The 19,846-nt window shown below is 43.8% G+C and overlaps 1 protein-coding gene across 3 annotated transcripts in view; it reads left to right on the forward strand.

The window, feature by feature from the left end:
* The first annotated feature begins 1,754 nt into the window (after positions 1-1,754).
* CUNH21orf91 (chromosome unknown C21orf91 homolog) overlaps positions 1,755-19,846 on the forward strand; it is a 31,732-nt gene continuing 13,640 nt past the window's right edge. For 2 of the 3 annotated variants that reach the window (XM_024203477.3, XM_026652505.1), the window contains exons 1-2: positions 1,755-1,842; positions 2,809-2,939. In XM_024203477.3, coding sequence (XP_024059245.1) covers positions 2,816-2,939 — 124 coding nt within the window. In that variant the 5' untranslated portion in view covers positions 1,755-1,842; positions 2,809-2,815. Of the gene's footprint in view, positions 1,843-2,321; positions 2,399-2,808; positions 2,940-19,846 lie in introns of those variants that run through there. The other variant, XM_024203478.3, reaches the window with a different exon arrangement.

A 19,846-nucleotide genomic window follows, 5' to 3' on the forward strand; every position in this document is an offset into this window, starting at 1 on the left:
AGCAGGTGCTTGGGGTGGCCAATGGAAAGGGGTGGCACGTCCGGGTCTTCGGCAGCCGAATTGCCGCCGAAGAATGAAGCGGCGCGGCTGAGCTGCCGCCGAAGTGCCGCCGATCGCGGCTTTATCTTTTTTCTTTTTTTTTTCCGCTTCGCCGCTTGGGGCGGCAAAAAAGCTGGAGCCGGCCCTGACTTCAGTGGAGTCAATGGGACAACTCGTGCATAAAGTACAGTGGTACCAATTTCGCAAATGGTTAAGGCAGCTGAGCTCTATTTATTTTTCTTCTCACTGTTCAACAAGTTGGCCCCTGCCTCATTCCCTATATTCAACTGCTGTATTTACTACACATCCTATTCCAGTGGTTCTCAACCAGGGGTACGTGTACCCCTGGTGGTACACAGAGTTCTTCCAGGGGGTACATTAACTCATCTAGATAGTTGCCTAGTTTTACAACGGGCTACATAAAAAGCACTAGCGAAGTCGGTACAAACTAAAATTTCATACAATGACTTGTTTATGCTGCTCTATATACTATACACTGTGATGTAAGTACAATATTTATATTCTGATTATTTTATAATTATATTATAAAAATGAGAGTATATGCAATTTTTCAGTAATAGTGTGCTGTGACACTGGTATTTTTATGTCTGTTTTTGTAAGCAAGTAGATATTAAGTGAGGTGAAACTTGGGGGTATGCAAGTTAAATCAGACAGCTGAAAGGGGTACGGTAGTCTGGAAAGGTTGAGAGCCACTGGCCTAATCAATGTGAGTCCCAAATGTGTTCTCAGTTACACTGGTGTATCATCGGAATAAGAGCAGTGATTTCCATAAGCCAAATGCAAATTTAGACTGTTGTAATTACATATGGTATTAGGCCCCACTTGAGACATGAATTGTATGGATTCTGTCCTCATTTGAATCACCATCCAACCTGTTCACTAAGCACACTATGTCCCCTGGAAATAAGATGTAACCATGTAATTCCAGACCGTAGAGGAATGACCCCAATGTATGGATGTTTGTAGTGGTGTTGTAACCATGTTGTCTCTTTCACTGATAGAAGTTGGCCCAATAAAATATAACACCTCACCCACTTTGTCTTGCCAATGCTCAACCTGCGGGGTCCCGTGTTTCAACGCATGTGACAAAACCCCAAAACGAGGGACACAGAAACATCACATAGGAAACTGAGAAGGCTGTGGGAGTCATCCCTTCATAGACAATACATGCCTTTTCCTGCAACTTCAACTTCACCAAGGGCTAGTTCTGATGTAAATAACTTCCAATCCCTAAAGTGAAGGGAGATGTGATGTGTGTAAGAGACAGGCAACTCTGGGAACAAAATGCTGCCAGCCCTATAAATGGGAGCCATGTGTGCATTTGGGGGCAGAGTTAAGGTTACCCTGGGCCAGTCATAGCACCCACGCTGTCTGTGGTACAGTCTAGAATCAGACAGTTTGCGCTCTCCCTCGTCCTGGTTTCTCCCGTGTGTGAGAAGCAGCGTCACAATGCGCTGGGCTAGTCCAACTGCTGCACAGGGGGAGGGTTATTCCACATTCTACCTGACCGGCGTGCGCGGGGAGGGGAAGCGATGGGGGAGCTCTCTGTCCTCTCACTTACCCCGAACCTCCGCGGGCCCCCGCACGGGGCGGGCGTGACGGGAACCGGGTAGAGGGCAGGGACTACGGTAATCGAACCTGCCCCCCCTTTCTCTGTAGAGCGATGGTCTCTTCCGGAAGCGCGCGGGCGAGGCCCAGGGAGCCCGCCTGGCCGCGCCGCTAACAATAGGGAAGCGGGGCTGGGGAGCCGCCGGCCCGAGAGACGCGGGGAGCGACGCAGCGGTGAGGGGCTCTGCCTGCTGCGGGACGGGGGCGGGAGTCGGGGTCTGTGGTGAGGGTGGTTGGGGTACGGGCGGGGGTCGGGGTCCCTGTGGGGACGAGCGGGCGGGCTGGGGGCGGCTGCTGGCGGGCGGGCTCTGTCTGTCCCTGCCGCGCTCGGCGGCCGGAGGGTCTGGCCCCGTTCCTCTGCCGCGCCCACGAGTCCAGCCCGGCCCCTGTGGCTCGGCTCTGGGAGCCTGCTGCGCCCCGTGCCGGCCACTTCGCTGCGTTGGGGGGGTCTCCCCCTTCCCGTCTCAGCCGCAGGTGCCGCCCCGAGTTCCCCGGCACGTGTCCGTTTTCTGCTGGAAATCTCCGTAAAGTTTCCAGGCGCTGGTTTCAGAGACGGGGCTCGCGATAGTTTCACCCGCCGGGGCTGCCAGAGCAAACCTGCATTAACTCGTTGTGCCATCAGACGCTGCTAATTGTCCGTGGGCGGGAGGAACACCATAGCGTGTAGTAGGAAATGCTTTGTTGTTGTTTAATGTCTGACTGGAGAATTACGAAGGAGGATGTGATTTAGGTAAACTTCCCTAGTTTCATTAAAATATGTTTGCAGTGGAGTTAACAGCCCATATAGAAACTACTTTAGGCCTTCCAGTGTTTTCATATTGTTTGAATTATGTGAACACATAAGATATGAAAAGGGTCAGGCATCTGATTGCTTGTATTGCTTTCAGAAATTACACTCTGATGAATAAAATAATAATACTGCATAAATGAGTTTGTAGCCTTTATTTTCTTTAGTGCATCTGTGTCCCGAACTCAAACCACTTTCAGGAACCACACCGTTTCTGTAGTAAATGTGGATGCATATTGACTGAAATTTGAGTTTTGTCAAGAACTGCAGAATATATTTCTTGCTTCCTCATTTTGACAAAAGGGATAGTATAATGTTATAAAATAACGTTGTCACCTTTGCCTTTCTCCTAGGGGCACTATGAATGAAGAGCAGTTTGTTAACATTGACTTGAATGATGATAATGTTTGCAGTGTGTGTAAACTGGGAACAGAAAAAGAAACACTCTCATTTTGCCATGTCTGTTTTGAGTTAAACATTGAAGGTAAGAAATCAGTACAACTTAACTCAATAGTGTACTTCATTCTAAATGTCCCAGAATACCTTGCAATCGAGTTAAAGAGAAAAAGAAAGTTCTAAAAAAGGAAAGTGACTTGGTGGCTTGAAGCCAGTGAGAGACAAACTCTTGTCTGTATCCCTTCGTGCATAAATAGTTATCAACAAATTTGTAGATGTAATGCATAATTTTAACACTATTTCTAAGTAACTGTGATAATTTTGTGGACTTACTTCCTCAAGGCTTCCAAACCCTGAATAATTAACATACTTTTTGCCATTCTAAATAACTTCTTCCTGAGTAAATGACTTCCATTATTACCCTTTGTCTTTCATGTTTCAGTTAGATTTCTTTATGTACTATAAAAATCAGCTTGGCTGGGCTTTTGGATAAACAAAAATTTACAAAAAAGTAGACAATCATCTTTTCCGAATAATGTTGTATACTTGCAGTGATAAATAGTATCTAATAACAGGAAATGCTTTTCAAAATACCAAGAGAAATTGTGTAATGGATGTTTTTCTATTTATTTTGGGAAAGTATATTTGTACTGTGGTAGTGCCTAAAGTTCCCAGTCAGAGATAGGTGGCCACCTATGCTAAGCGCGGTCTTTTCTTCTTTGATTTTCTTTGATTCCTGTCCATGAGCTCAGCAGCAGTGATTGGGCTGAATTAAGTCTTTCCACCATTTCCTGTCTTGTTGTGGCTTCATGGCTTTGTTCATCTTTAAACCTTTTTGTTCTATGTCATTCACTGTGTCTATCCAACGTATCTTTGGTCTTCATCTATTTCTAGTTCCTTGTCCTCTGGTATGTATCACCATGTATGTTATCCTTTCTGAGTTCATTGCTGACAGGTGTCCAGACCATTGCAATAGTATTTCTTCGATCTTATGTGTTTGGCACGGTACAGAAAAGTACTTCAGAGGGCACTCTGTGCCCCTAAGAGTTTGCGGATGAACTAACGTAATTATATAATTATCAGATTGTAAAGTTTAAGCACAACACATTTCCTGATAGGTTAAAACATCAGTTTTCATAGGAATAATCTAAACAACCATATTGAGGGCAGGGACAATGCCTGCAGCTTCAAGGGTCCACGTATGTGTATGTTTTTGTGGGACTGAACAGCCGTGTTTTAAAGTGTCAAGTTTTACTTTATTATACTCTTCTGTGTATGAATTAAATTGCACCACAAAAGGGAGTGCTGCAAATTAGAACTCTTCCATTTTGATACACCATAGATGCTTTGTAGTATCACATTGCTGCCAGACTCGAACAACAAAAGTAATCCAGTCTGATTATATAATGGATAGATCTACCCATCCTAGAAGTACTTGTTTGGCAGGAGTGACCCCAAGCCATGCGTACATTAGGAGTGCTTTACTAGTATAAGAATACCATTATACGATGCTGGCGAAGTGCTCCTGGTCTGGATGCAGCTGTACTGGCAAAGGTGCGCTTAGTACCGGTATAATAAAACAACCCCCAAAGAGTGAAACATGCTATCCCTGTAAAAGTGCAGATTTTCCAGTAAAGCTGCTTCTACAGTGTGGGCTTTTTGCTGGCACAATGATGTTGGTCGGGGATCACAGCACTCCACACTGATGACCAATATAGCTATGCCAGCAGAAGTCTAGTGTAGATCTGGCCTGCATCGACCGTGGGCGACTGAAAGGGAACAAGTTCATTGGTATGCAATGTATGAAGTTAGTGTGCCCTTCGTGCTGTTCTAAATAGTAGCATCTTGTCCTTTATCTTTTGTTCTGATATAGGAAAGAACTAATTGATTGCATTTAACATGAAGGAGGGGTCGAGGGTTTCAAACTTCATAGCTTGTGTAGGCCAAAAATCCCATTGTGCCATACTCCTGGTCTCTTTCAGGGACTCCCTGCATCTCTCCAATCTCCTCCCCACACCAGAGGTTCTATGTGTTCCCCGTTCTCCCCTCAATGGCTGGTGTTTTGCTTCACATTTCCTCCTCCCTAGATAGCAAGGGCTCTCTCTGTGTAATAAACGCTCATTTTCCCACTTCTCCCATGCAAGGGGCACTTTCTGCTGCCCCATACCTAGGTCCCTGTTCTCCACTCATGAAGGAATGTGTGGACACGCCTTCATACACACCCATTTCTCCCCCCCCGCCCCCCTTTCTTATTTCTGTCTGGGTGATAAGTCATTCATGGTATCAATGTGTTAAACTATTGGGACGCTGAGCAGAGATGAGATAGGGTATTGTTATGTTGGAAGCCATGGATGGATGCTATCAACCAGGTTTTTTTAATCTATAGACCAGGGATCGGCAACCTTTGGCACGCGGTGCGCCAGGGTAAGCCCCCTGGCGGGCCGGGCTGCTTTGTTTACCTGCCGTGTCCGCAGGTTCGGCCAATCGCAGCTCCCACTGGAGTGGGACTAGTGGGAGCCGCGATCGGCCAAACCTGCGGACACAGCAGGTAAACAAACCGGCTCGGCCCACCAGGGGGCTTACCCTGGCGGGCTGTGGGCTGAAGGTTGCCAATCCCCGCTATAGACAATTGCAGAGGTGATTGAAGATTTGCTTAAGAGCCGGCAGCAGCTTCATGTGTTTCCCATTGGTCTTGCAGTTTATCCTAAATCAGTCTGGTTCCAGTCTGCATAGAACGTTCCCTGAAATATTGGAATTAGTCAAATGCTGCATTCAAAAGTTACCACATTACAAAGAAATGCTGTTGAGTTTTTGACCAAGCTTGTAAAGGCCTTTAGAGGGTTTTTTGGGAGGGTCAAGGAGCACTGTTGAAGTTGAGATCAAGGTCTCCAATGCCTTTGCTGTTCCTCAAGCTTTATTGAATGCCAGAAGAGTGAAACTGGTGTGACTGCTTGCTGTCTATAATTATATATAAAAATATGCTCTGTTTCTAGTTCTAACTGAAGTTTTAATGCATACATAATACTAAAGAATGGTAGTTGTACTCCTGTCTCATAGAAGCCAGAAAATATATTGGTCAGTCTGTGTCGCTTTCATGTGCTTACTATCTTAACTTATTTTGGTAAAAATGAAAATAAAACAGCCTTTAACGTTGTCACTCAATAAAAAAGGTAGTACATATCTTAATCTAGCAAGCACTTGTGTTTAATACTTCAGTAGTACTGCACCATCTGCCTTCCCTTTCTATGTAGAAAGGGCTTCCTACTATAGCTTCATCTTTTGATGATGAAACTGGACAGTTGCTTTGAATTAAGGAATATTGTCAGTGTACATTAAAACTTGGATTTTTTTTTCATAGTTTTTAAAATAACTGATAGACTTACAGATTTCTCTTTCTGGTTATATTTTAATGCCACCACCTGCACTTTAGAATTAAAGAGAACCTGGTGCCATAATCCACCAAATACTATACTTTTATTTGCAGTTCAATGCTTTTGTTGCAGTATAACTGCAGTGCATGACTTGTGAACATAAATGACTTTGATATTCAGACACTTGCTTCTTGCTGGTAGGAGCCTTGATATAAAAATATTTCTGCTTTTATTGTGAGATTACTGTATGCATTTGTCGCTCCATGCTTTGTTTTGAGCAGGTGAGCTTGAATCTGACACAGTAGTGGATAAATATAGCTTTATAAAAAACTCAGATTTAATATGATAGCAACAAAATGCATTTATTTCTGGTAATTTTGAATAGTATTAGAGGTACTAAGATTGCTGCACAAAAGTCTTTGTTATATAGCCTTTATTTTTAAGATTTGTTTTACAAGCCTAAAGAAATAGCTACTTAAAACTGTTTTTTGTTTAAGGTAAATGTGATGTGTTTAGGTTCATATAATTATTAATCTAGAAATATTTATTTAAGTGTTGACGCCCTTATCAGCATAGAATCTGAAGACTTCATAACTACTGCCTTTTGCCCTCAGTATGCCCCTATGAATTTGGGAAATACTATACATGTTTACAGAGGGGAAACTGAACTGAGGCACAAAGTAAATTAAGTGATTTTTCTGAAGTCTCACTGAAAGTCTGTAGCTGAGCCAGAAAATGAATCCTGGTATCCTGAGTCCCAGCCCAGTGCCCTGATCACTAGATCTTTTCTACCTTGAAGTAATATTAAGTTACTTTCACTACCACTTCTTAGACCATTGAGTTGCAGAACAATTTGCCATTTGGAATGTAGACAAGTAGTAGTGGTCTTCAGTTGTTCAAGACTTGGGAGGGGAACACATTGGGTAATCCACAAACTTTTTTTATAAAACAAAATGCATCAGGAATTTTCTTACTAGCTTTACATTTCTATCATTCTGTCATCAGTCACTTCTTGCACAAGAAATCAGCAATCATTTGTAATTGCTAATTTTCTTGCACTGAATAGTTCTAAATTATGAGATGCAGTGTGTCAGAAATGTCATGACTATTTAAAGTTTAGTTGCTGCTTTTTATTTGAACTGGATGGCATCAGGCACTCAGACTGTTAAACTTTCAAAGACTTAGTTTATTGGGTGTTTTTTCTATTTGTGAGTGCTAGCTGTTCAGCATGGGAAGTAAGCAAGCACTTTTACGGTTCTTCAGAAACGAAACTGATAGCTAGGAAAGAGATTTGTTCTAACTATTGTATATGATGTTTGGTTTAACTTAATATCTGAATTTATATTTAGATACGCAGTTTACATATAAACAAACTGTTCCTCTCAATAAAATAAAGAAGCCACTTGTATTTTAAAACAAACTTTCAATACATATAACTGTGCTTAGTATCTTTCCACGGTAATGAGCATTTCCAGTGTCCACAGTAGCCTGTGTCAGCTTCCCTTCAACACTTTCTGGAAATGAGTTTTCATTTCCCTCATATTTCATAAAGGACCCAAGCTTTCTCTCTTGACTTGGTCTCCTTTAAGGCCAGAGTTCTGTCTTCTTTCCTGGGGAGTATTTGACAGCATTTTTTCCTAAAACTGCCTGTACCAATTCCACACATCTTAAGCAAAACTAAAGTTATTTGGCATGAGATTTAAAACAATAAGAAAACCAGAAAAAGATTGTAGAACTTCAAATTTATGTAGATTAAATATTGCAGAAAGTACAGATAGCTAGGCTGACTTTTTAATTAACCATAAACCAGTTGGTTACTATGGATGGAACATTATACCCATGCAGAGCCCCTCTAACTGTAGACGTTCATTTGTATGGATAATGACTGCATCCTTTGGCCTTAGTTAAGTAGAATTAAAAATGTAGTTTGTTTTCATCTAGCTCTTAGGTTGGGAATTTTCCAGTCTGTCATTAGGTTGTTTCCTGGATTGGTGTTAGGGTTTCGGTACGTTTCAACTTCTGCTTTTCTGAGGCTGTTTTTAGGAGTTAAATGTTTATTAGCATGTTTGGACATTAGCTCAGATGGCAGTACATAATCACAAGGATGTCTATACTCAAATGTTAAAAGTCTCGTTCACAACCTTTTGTGAGTAAGCAGACAAGTTAAACTCAACTCCCCTCCCCAGTCACTGTTCTTGCTCATTTAAAAGAATTCCTTTGAACCAGTAGGGATTTTAGCCTTTGAGTGAAATATAAGTGCATGCTTTGTCTAAACTGTTTGTCAATATTTGTACTGAGTTAATACCATAAGGACTAAATTAGGCTCAGACCGTTGACTAGGTCCTGTATAAATGCATATGAAGGCAAGGGGAGTTTTGCCATTGACTTCAGTGGAACCAGGATTTCATCCATGGTCACTCTCCTGAAAAGCTTGCAGTCTAAATCAGTAGGGATCCACTTAGGTTTTGGGGTCCACCTGCTTTGAGCTCTTGGCAGGGTTGGGCCAAAATACAGAAGACACAGGAATAGACACACAACATATGCAAAATCTCCCTGTTTCTTGATACCTACCTATATAATTTCTTTGAAGGGAGGCGGGTTATAAATAATCGTTATTTAAAGAAAAACTTGGACTAAGTCACAGGCTAAAATTTTTCTATACTTGTGCTAAAGTATTAGTAAACTTTAAACATTATTTCCATTTTAATATAATCTTACATAATTTGTTCACCTGTCTTACACTTAGCTCAGTTTGTGTAGTCAGATTCACTTTCTAGTTCTTATGTGTTACAGTGCACATTAAGGGAATCTTTGTATCCAAAACTCTTCTTTGGGGGAAAAGAGGTGTATTTAGCTATATATTTTTAATTAAAAAATGTTTTTATGCTAATTCTGAATTTTGTGCCTAAAGTAACTGATAGTGTCCCTTAACACTTAGTTCAAAATAGACATCTGATAACTTTTTAAACCATGTAACGTGTTAGTTATGCTGAACAATGTCTACGAAAACTTTAAAAGGTCAATTCCGTTCATGTAGATCCTCACTGGGTGTTGAATGTCAACTCTTCTATGGCTTTAAAAAGAAGAAAAAACCAACAGCTCAACCACACACACATAATTTAGTTGCCTTTTCACAACTACAGGAAACAGAAGATTTGTGGATTGGACTAAGCCTAAAATGGATTTCCTGTTTCTAATTTATAAGGGTTAGATTGCTTAAGTAACGTCATGTGATTTCCTGGCTATCTCGGTTCTATAGACTCTTTCTTTCCTCCCCCCCCCCCCCCATAACTTTGTGTTGGTTGTGGGATAGGAGGGAGACTAACTGAACTGTTTTCAGTATTACCCATTAGCTAGCCTGAATCTTTAATTTTAGCAGAAACTCTGCATGATCTGAGTTGCTTCCCATCCATCCAGACACATCCTCTGTAAACTAGTTTGGAGACTACTTTACTACTGAGCTCTGCTTTACCTCTCTGACGGATGCTCATGGGAACCTTCTAATATCAGAAGCTTAAGACATCTGCATGCGCTTATTAAGAGATCAGATTTGGCAGTAAAGGTCTCTTCCAGCATTTTTCCTCCAAAAGTTGGATGTGTCTCTTTTTTTAAGACAAGCAATACAGAAATAGCTCAAGGTGTGTTGGTTCTGGTGTAATTCAAAAAAGCTTTTACTTCTTGCAAGCAAGGTAGTCCATTGTATGCTCCTATCACTGGATATGTTTTGGTGGAAGGGAAAATAACTGTTCAAGATGTACTAACTTAAAATCTTAATGCAGAATTATTGAATACATTTGACAAGTCTATTATTAAACATCAAAAATGTCTTAAATAAAAGCTATACCATATTACATGATGAAATATAAAATCTGACAGCGTTAGATTGAAATTTGTTACTTAACCACAGGACATGTGCAGTGACATGCCAGTTTTTTCTCCTCCTACAGAAGACTACATGTAGGGGGTTATGTCTAAAAGAATTATATGCACTTTACTTATAACTTCACCACCAGCCCAGGAAAACTAGAGATTGAGTAATGGCTGGCTCTTGGCCTCAACACATTAGTTCTTGTTTAAGCTACATGGGGATAGTTACATTGATGTAGTTAAACCAATTTAACATACATTTCAAGTGTTATGTTCACACAGCACAGTGCTATATTGATTTAACTTCAGTATAAGTTGGTATCTCATGGATGCCATAGCTAGGGCTAGATCTCCCAGGGAAGGCAGAAGCAGACTAGCTGTTAAGTTACTGAAGCATCTCAACAGCTGTGGACAGAAAGGAGTGCCTAAAGCCACCTAATAGGCCAGGTAGGAAGGATTGGGTGCTCCAGAGTACTGGATTAATAGGATGGTAACACAGGTGTCCCAGCACTGTCCCAGCATATCCAGAAGACCATGGAATGCAGTTTCCCTCCTTCCTACACTTTTGTGGGTAAGTAACCCCACCCCAAAATCCTGAATTAATGGAAGTTGGGGATAGGACAGGCACCAGCACTATACCCAGATAGCAAAGAGTCTTATACTCCCTCCCCCTGCTCTTTAGATCTTAGGCCTGGTCTGTACACTAAACTGCATCAGTTTAATACTCTTGGGGGCATTCTGCACCAAAAAACTAAAAATTCTGCGCACAATATTTTAAAATTCTGCAAGTTTTATTTGTCAGTAAATAAATGCAGAGGCTCCAGTATGGCAGTGGGTAGCACAGGCCGCTGGCTGCACGATGGTGTGAGATCACCCTGCAGCCTCCCCACCACCCACCCCGGGACATGGACTCAGCGGTGAGTCTGCATCCGACCCTGACACAGCACAAGGCCTGTGTCTGCCCCAGAAACACCCTGGAGACCTGACCCTCTGTGCCAGGTGCACCATATGTGGGGCAGGCAGGCTCAACCAGGCAGGATCCAAGTATGAAAGGGCTCGGTGTGGGGTGAGAAGGTTCTGTGTGGGACAGTCTGGTTGCAGGCAGCTCAGTGGGGGTGGGGGGTCTAGGTAGGGGGGATCTGAATGCGCAGAGGCTCATTGGGGGGGTTCCAGGTGAAGGTGTTTGGGGCTCAGCAGAGGGGTCTGGGTGTGGGGGGCTCAGTAGGGGAGTCTGGATGCTGGGGAAGTGGGGCTTGGTGGAGGGGTCTGGGTGCAGCTAGTTGGGGGGTCAGTGGTGTGAGGGCTGAGGGTAGTGCGGGGGGATCATCAGGGTGGGGGTTGAAGTGCAGGGAGCTCAGTGGGGGGGTTGTCTGGGTGCAGGGTGAGGGGTCTGGAGGCAGGGGTGCTAGGTGCAGGGGGGCTCCAGATGCAGGGGTTGAATTCAGTGGGGTGGGGTTTGGGTATGGAGGGTTAGGGTGGGTTCTGGGTGTATGGGGTAAGGCTTGGTGGGGGGTGTCTGGGTATGGGAAGCCCAGATGCACGGTGGTTGGGCAGATGAGGGAGCAGCTCCCCACACAGTAACCGCTTTCCCCACAGCTGAAGAGCAATGGGGCAGGAAGCAGGGGAGGAACCTGAAACGATGTACCTGCACTGCTAGGGAATGGTGCGTGACTGCTCTTGCATCTTCCCTTTGGTTCCCTGTCAGAAAGTCATTTTTCTGCGGGGGACATGAATTCTGCACTTGCACAGTGGTGCACAATTCCCCCAGGAGTATTAAAGTTTAATTAACAAGGTGCTTTCAAACAGACTCCATTAAAGTAGTGCACTTTAAGTGTGTGGACATCTTTAAATTGATTTTTAACTGGATTATCATTTTTAATTTACACCTGTTAATTTAATTTTTTAGTGGAGGTGAGTGCCAAACTTAGTAGCCTTATAGTAAACATTTTCATTAAGGAACATTGCAATACAGACCTTCATTAACCGGATTAGTGAGCTTTATAGCATTCATGTATCTGAAAAGTGCATTTTATGACTAAAAAGTTCCTTCCTTTCCAGCTACTGATGAAATAAATTGATGTTCACAGTTGTAAAAGCAATTAGAACTGAGAAGTCCTATTAGATGCTTGCTGGGATCTGAAGGTAATGGCAGTAGCTTATTCTGTTACATTAATTTAAATTGATAGGTTGGAAAGACCAAAGTGTTTTAACAGCTACCTAACAAAGTAAAATGCAACAGAAGTTAAGCAAAGCAGGCTGCTGATCACTGAAACTTGGTCATGTAGGCATGTGAAATAGTCTTGGTGTTCAAAAGCACCCTGTTGTGTGTTCAGCATTTGCACCTGTTGAATGGATTTAATTTTACGTACTTTGAATTTTGGATGACTATTCCCCCCTCTAGGTGAAGTGATCAAAACACTTGCAAACATGGCTGAGAGCTCTTTTTGTTTAGAATATCACCAAGTTTAATCATTTTGTGATCTGTTACTGCCTTGGTTTTAAGTTGTCAGCCATTTTTGGCTGTTTTTAAATGTACAACTATAGCTGTGTGATAGCACAGGGTTTGGCTACTAGTATTCTTTGTGTTAATTGCTACAGCATTCCTTCCTTCCCAGAAAACTGGGGAAGGGGCAAATAGGCAAGTGTATATACCCGTAAAAGCAACTATTGATGGATACCTGGTCATTAAAGACTAGACTAGCCAAGTCATGCTGGGGGCACAGGTGCAGCAGGCTAGCATGTAGGAATTTTGAGGCACAAGGACCAATATTTTAAACAGTAAAATAAAGAAGCCCCAGGACAAGGTTAGCCAGGGAAGCTCTGGTTCAAAGCTGGCTAGTGAATATTGTATCATTGCAAGATAAACTTACTCTGTAATTTACCATAACCTTGATGAGCCTTGCTTTGCTTGCTTATTTGTCCCTTTCCATAGAGTGGAGGAAGAACTAATTTAATTGCTACCTGGACTGAATACCTGTTTTCTTGATAAAACTGACTAAGCTGCTTGGTCCATGGCATTCGTCAGTTTGCAAAAAGTTTTTGATGAAATACAAATAAAAGGAAAAAATACATCTTAAGAATCTGTGTGGAGTATGTGTTTCCAAGAGTGGCATTCCAGTTGCCATATAAAGCAGATGATGGCCAATGTTTTGGATTACAATATCTATTGCAAGGAGAGTACTTTTTTTCTGTAGGCCTGATTCTGGATGAGTGTCTGTTGTTAGCTTGTGTTGGCTGTCAATTGTAAGTTCTGAGTTTTCAGTCGAAACTGCCAAAGAACATCAGTTGTAGACCTTAGACAGAGCGACTGTGAAGGAAAGCACTACTTATCACTTAACTCATTAAAAAGATGGTTAGAAACTGTTGCACCTAAATCATGTACACCTCTACTCCGATATAACGCTGTCCTTAGGAGCCAAAAAATCTTACTGCGTTACAGGTAAAACTGCATTATATTGAACTTGCTTTGATCCACCGGCGAGCACCGCCCCCCTCTTCCCCCCCCCTCCCCCGGGAGGGCTGCTTTGCTGCGTTATATCCGAATTCGTGTTATATTGAGTCGCGTTATATTGGGGTAGAGGTGTAGTAAGATTGGGAGTGTTTTTAACTGACATAAGTAATTTAAATTTTGGCAGTCTTTGGCTTTTTCATAGACAACATTGTGCTTGCGAAAAACAAACAGTTCTGTAATTTATTACAGAAATAAATCATATGGTTTTAAAATTATGTGGTTGCACAACTGGCATAGTGCAGAACACATTCTGAATTCTTCTCTTCTGTTTAATTTCTGCTTATATAACAATTGTGTCTGAAGCTCACAACTTCTAATATCATACTCTGACACAGAATAGATATGTTTGGTCAGGGTGATAGTTATCTGAAGTCCAGAGCAAGAAAATCAATAATGCATAAAATTGTATTTGTTGGAATAGTAAAGTAAAATAGGAAGATTGTTACAATAGCCTGACACAATTGACAATATAAAATGATGGGACTAGTGTTGTTCTTATGCTTGTGTGCATTCTCTGGCCTAATACACTGCTCTACAGCCAAAATGCTTCTGAAATAAATGTAGTCAAACTTTACTAATTCTGGGTCACTGAGAACGAAAATGATGCTTAAAATTGTTGATTGGCTCTAGTTTTCAAGATACGCTATTGGGTCAGTATATACGACCCTTGACTTGGGAATGGCGGAGGATAAGTGAGTTATAAAGGGAAGGGATCTCAATTTAAACCAGAAATGACTAAAATACATCTTTGACTGGATCTATGAATAAATCTATGACTGGGTTTGGACAGTACTTGCTTTTTAGGCAAAACAATGAATGATGCAATCTGAAGCTGGTATTGCGTCATACATGATATGAATTGCATCATGTTATTCCTAGAAGTCATGCATGATGCAATCATAACGAAGCTTACATCACTCTGCTGAACAAATTGCCCTATATCCGTTCTAGAAATCATACAGTGTCGTGCTCTCTTATTTGTCAGTGTTTGATTTTTGCAAAGGGACACATTTCTGTTTAGCCAAAGTGAGCAGAGATGCCTCGTACTTGTGCGAACAGTGCAGATAACTTCTGCTATGTTTGTGGTGAAGTGACTTTTGCATCACAAAAGCGCAGTATAACCACTATGGTTAAGAAAGCCTATCACTTTTATTTTGGCTGCAAAACTGGAGATCAGGACAAGAGGTGGGCCCCACACATATGCTGCAACACTTGTGCAAGAAATCTTCGCCAGTGGTTGAACAGGAAAAGGAAATCTATGCCTTTTGCAGTGCCAATGATTTGGAGAGAGCCAATAGATCATACCAGCAATTGTTACTTCTGCATGGTGCCTCCAGTTGGGAAAGGTGTGTCAAGAAGAAAAAGTGGACTGTGCATTATCCAAACATTCCATCAGCTATACGCCCAGTACCCCACGGAGAAGGATTGCCGGTTCCTGATGCACCAGTATCATTCTCACTTGAGTCAGACGAGGAAGAGGATGAAACTTCTGGTCCTGAACCATCAATGTCACAGGACCCACATTTTCTCCCATCCTCCTCCTCTGAACCACACCTCATAACACAAGGTGAACTGAATGACCTTGTCAGGCATTTGGAACTACCCAAGAGTAAGGCAGAGCTGTTGGGCTCCAGACTACAGCAGTGGAATCTCCTGGCACGTGATTTTAGGGTTTCCATGTTCCGTGACCGTCAAAAGGATCTTGTCCCATTCTTCTTCATGGAAGTTGATCTTGTAGCCTGCAACAACATCGATGGTGTGATGGCAGCCCTCAACATCGTTCACGATCCAGATGAGTGGAGACTGTTCATTGATTCATCGAAGACGAGTCTTAAAGCTGTTTTACTGCATAATGGCAATGTTTTGCCATCAATTCCAGTTGGTCATGCAGTCCATAGGAAGGAAACCTATGACAACATGAAACAACTTTTGAGGTGCATAAACTATGACCAACATCAGTGGCAGCTTTGTGGCGATTTGAAGGTTGTTGCTCTCTTGCTTGGTCTGCAGACCGGATACACAAAGTACTGCTGTTTTCTCTGCGAATGGGATAGTCGTGCAAGAGATTCCCACTACATCAAGAAAGATTGGCCACTCCGACAGTCATTGGAGCCTGGGAGGAAAAGTGTTCAGCATCCACCACTTGTTGAATCAAGGAAGATTTTGTTACCACCCTTACACATCAAGCTGGGTCTGATGAAGAACTTTGTCAAGCCCATGGACAAAACACAAGCAGCTTTCAAGTACCTCCGTGGAAAATTTCCAAGGTTAAGTGAAGCTAAGATAAAGGAAGGTGTCTTTGTTGGTCCTCATATTCGTGAACTTCTTCGAGATGATGCATTTGACCATGCACTGCGTGGCAAGGAAAAGACGGCATGGAAAGCCTTCCAGTTAGTGGCAATAAATTTTCTCGGAAACAACAAGGCAGACAACTACAGGTTGTTGGTGGAAAACCTTCTCAAGGCATACAAAAGCCTCGGTTGCAACATGTCACTAAAGATACATTTTTTGCACTCTCATCTAGATTTTTTTCCACCGAACTGCGGAGCAGTGAGCAACGAGCACGGCAAGCGATTTCACCAGGACATTGCAACAATGGAGCAACGCTATCAGGGCAAATGGAGCCCATCAATGCTTGCAGACTATTGCTGGACAGTGACAAGAGATGCTCCATTTAATGAATACAAGAGTCAAGCCAAGAAGCGCCGAGTAGACACTGAATAGGACTAAACTATGTACATAAGTTTTTTGCCTTTTGTTTCATAATACATTTTATTTATATAATCCTTTTGCTGATTTTTACAGTGTTACATAAACAGGACAGGTGAAATATTATCATGTAAAGCAACCATAAACACACGAAAAGACCTAGGTTTACAATTTATGATTAAAACTCTACTATCTACACCATATACATAGACATAAAATGTAAAAACTTAAATATCTTAGAAACAGTAGCCAATCAGTTGTTTTAATTGTCATATTTGAGTTCAGCACATCAAAATACATAATAAATAGCACATTTTATCTCTGAAGCAGACGACTTCTCAAAAATTGTAGACCAGTGATATTGAAGCAGTTCCAGAGGGTAAATACTTTGGCCGGGCGGGGGGAAGCAAGCATGAGAGACTCTGTAGCCTAGTGGCTTGAACACTCGGAAAGCGAGAGACCCAGGAACCAGTTCCCCTGCTCCAGTGAATTTTTTAATTGTAAATCTACAGTGGAACAGCTTCAGCAGGGGAGACTGAAGGAGCCCCACCTCAGACTATCCCATAGCCCAGTAACAAGGCCACTGACCTGAGAGGTGGCAGAGCCCTGTTCAAATCCCTTCTCCCCCTCAGGCAGAGGCGAGTTTTGAACCAGGGGTCTCTCACGGTCCAGGCAAATAACTCTTACCACATTGGTTAGGTTAGAGCAGGGGTGGGCAAACGTTTTGGCCCGAGGGCCATATTGGGGTTGCACAACTGTATGGAGGGCCAGGTAGGGAAGGCTGTGCCTCCCCAAACAGCCTGGCCCCTCCCCCCATCCACCCTCTCCCACTTCCCGCCCTCTAACTGCCCGCCTCAGAACTCCTAACCCATCCAATCCCCCCTGCTCCTTGTCCCCTGACTGCCCCCTCCCGGGACCCCCGCTCCCTATCCAACCCCCCAGTCCCCTGACCCCTATCCACACCCCCGCCCCCTGACAACCCCCCAGGGACTCCCACCCCCTATCCAACCGCCCTCTGCTCGTTGTCCCCTATCCACCCCCTCCCGGGACCCCCTGCCCCCCGGGATCCCACCCCATATCCAACCCACCCTGCTCCCTGTCCCCCGACTGCCCTCCCGACCCCTATCCACATCCCCACCCCCTGACAGGTCCCCCAGGACTCTGACTCCCAACCCTCCCTGTTCCCCATCCCCTGACCACCCCCCCAGAACCTCGGCCTCATCCAACTGCCCCCTAGGACCCGCCACTCCCTTACCCAACCCACCTGCTCCCTGCCCCCTTACCAGCAGCAGGAGCTCGCAGCCGCGACACCTGGCCAGAGCCAGCTGTGCTCCCCACGCTGCCCAGCGGGAGCGGCGGACCAGAGCGCAGCCTGCGCTGCAGCGTGGCTGCGGGGAAAGGGGGACAACGGGGGAGGGGCCGGGGACTAGGCTCCCTGGCCAGGAGCTCAGGGGCTGGGCAGGACGGTCCCGCAGGCCGTAGTTTGCCCACGTCCGGGTTAGAGTATGAGAGAAGTCATCCTCCTTTACCCCAGCTTCTTACAAAAACAACTTAATTCTAAAGCAGGGTTTGCAGCTGAGAATTTGAAGCAGATAGAGGCACCTCCCTGCAGCCTGGACATAGGCACCTCTCTCTGAGACAGGCCAAGGGTTTAGTGCACACACTTAACTTGGGATCTCCCACTGGGTAATTTAAGTGGGGAAGCATCTAGTGTGCTGACTTTTATGAATCCCATTCTAAGGCACCTATCTGTACCCCTTCATTGTATACTTAGCATAGTTGCCAAACTCAAGCTTTGTGAATCCCAGACCCCTGAAAGTTAGGCGTAGTGACCTTGCCTAAACTACTTTATGAATAGGGCCCTACCAAATTCATGGTCCATTTTGATCAATTTCACAGTCATAGGATTTTAAAAATCATAAATTTCATGATTTTGGCTATTTAAATCTGAAACTTCATGGTGCTGTAATTGTAGGGGTCCTCCTGACAGAAAAAGGAGTTGTTAGAGGGTTGCAAGATTATTGTAGGGGGGTTGCAGTACTGCTGGCGGTGGTGCTGCCTTCAGAGCTGGGTGGCTGCAGAGCAGCGGCTGCTGGCCAGGAGCCCAGCTCTGAAGGCAGAGCCGCTGCCAGCATCAGCGCAGAAGTAAGTATGACATGGCATGGTATGGTATTGCCACCCTTACTTCTGCGCTGCTGCTGGCAGGGTGCTGCCTTCAGAGCTGGGCACCCGGCCAACAGCTGCCGCTCTCTGGCTGCCCAGCTCTGAAGGCAGCACAGAAGTAAGGGTGGCAATACTGCAACCCTCCTAAAATAACCTTGCAATCCCCCAGCAACCCCTTTTTGGGTCAGGGCACTCAGTTGGAGAAATGCTGGCCTCCCTCATGAAATCTGTATAGTATATGGTAAAAGACCAGATTTCATGGTCTGTGATGCATTTTTCATGGCTGTGAATTTGGTAGGGCCCTAGTTATGAATGTAGCCCCATATATGATTTAGTAGTTAGGCTGATCCTAACTCACACAATAGTCACAGCTAGGTCCCATCGACTTAGCTACCGCTCTCAAGGGGGTGGATTTACTACAATGATGGAAAAGAACCCTTCCATTGCGTAGTGCTTGTAGTCTAGACATACCCTCAGAAACTTTGACTTTTTTCACAACTGAATTTGACACTATTGCAAGTCTATGAGTTACTGATTAGGATTTTAAAATGTCACCTCAGAGCACGTATAAAAATAAATACTTTGCCCAGGGTTGTGTTTAAGTAAGATGCAGCTCTTGTATTACTACATTTTTTTATATAAATTTTTGTTTGGAAACTTAAGATAAGAAATGGGGCAGTGAATATCCATTATACTAAATCACACCTTCATAGTGCTTGTTGCAAGTTATAATTAACTCTCCAATATTGAAAAAGTGTTATAGCATCTTCGTAAAACTCAAACTTTGCTCGGTGCGTATTGTCTGTCACTATTTTGCAGACCCTGGATTCTTTACAAAAAAGAGAAAATGCCAGTTAAAATATTGACAGAGACTTATTTTAAAAATCCTTCCTTGCATAAGTTGAACCGAAAATAAACTGAGCATCCCCATGTCTCTCTGTTTTGTGTGTTTACAGTGTTCCAGGCATTCACTAAGTCAGATGCATAATTCTCAACCTCAGTTTTACAAGTAGAAAGTTATGCACCTTTTGACCCTCTGACACGTTCTGCCAATAGTTACATCAGGGGTCGGCAACGTTTGGCACGCGGCTCGCCATGGTAAGCACCCTGGCGGGCCGGGCCAGTTTATTTACCTGCTGACGTGGCAGGTTCGGCCGATCATGGCCCCCACTGGCCGCGGTTCGCCGTCCCGGGCCAATGGGGGCGGCGAGAAGCCGCGACCAGCACATCGCTCGCCCGCGCCGCTTCCCGCCGCCCCCATTGGCCCATGACGGCGAACCACGGCCAGTGGGGGCCGCGATCGGCCGAACCTGCCGCGTCAGCAGGAAAATAAAACTGGCCCGGCCCGCCAGGGTGCTTACCCTGGCGAGCCGC

Source organism: Terrapene carolina, unplaced genomic scaffold, assembly GCF_002925995.2.
Source record: "Terrapene carolina triunguis isolate 2854851 unplaced genomic scaffold, T_m_triunguis-2.0 Scaffold38, whole genome shotgun sequence".
Lineage (NCBI taxonomy): Eukaryota > Metazoa > Chordata > Testudines > Emydidae > Terrapene > Terrapene triunguis.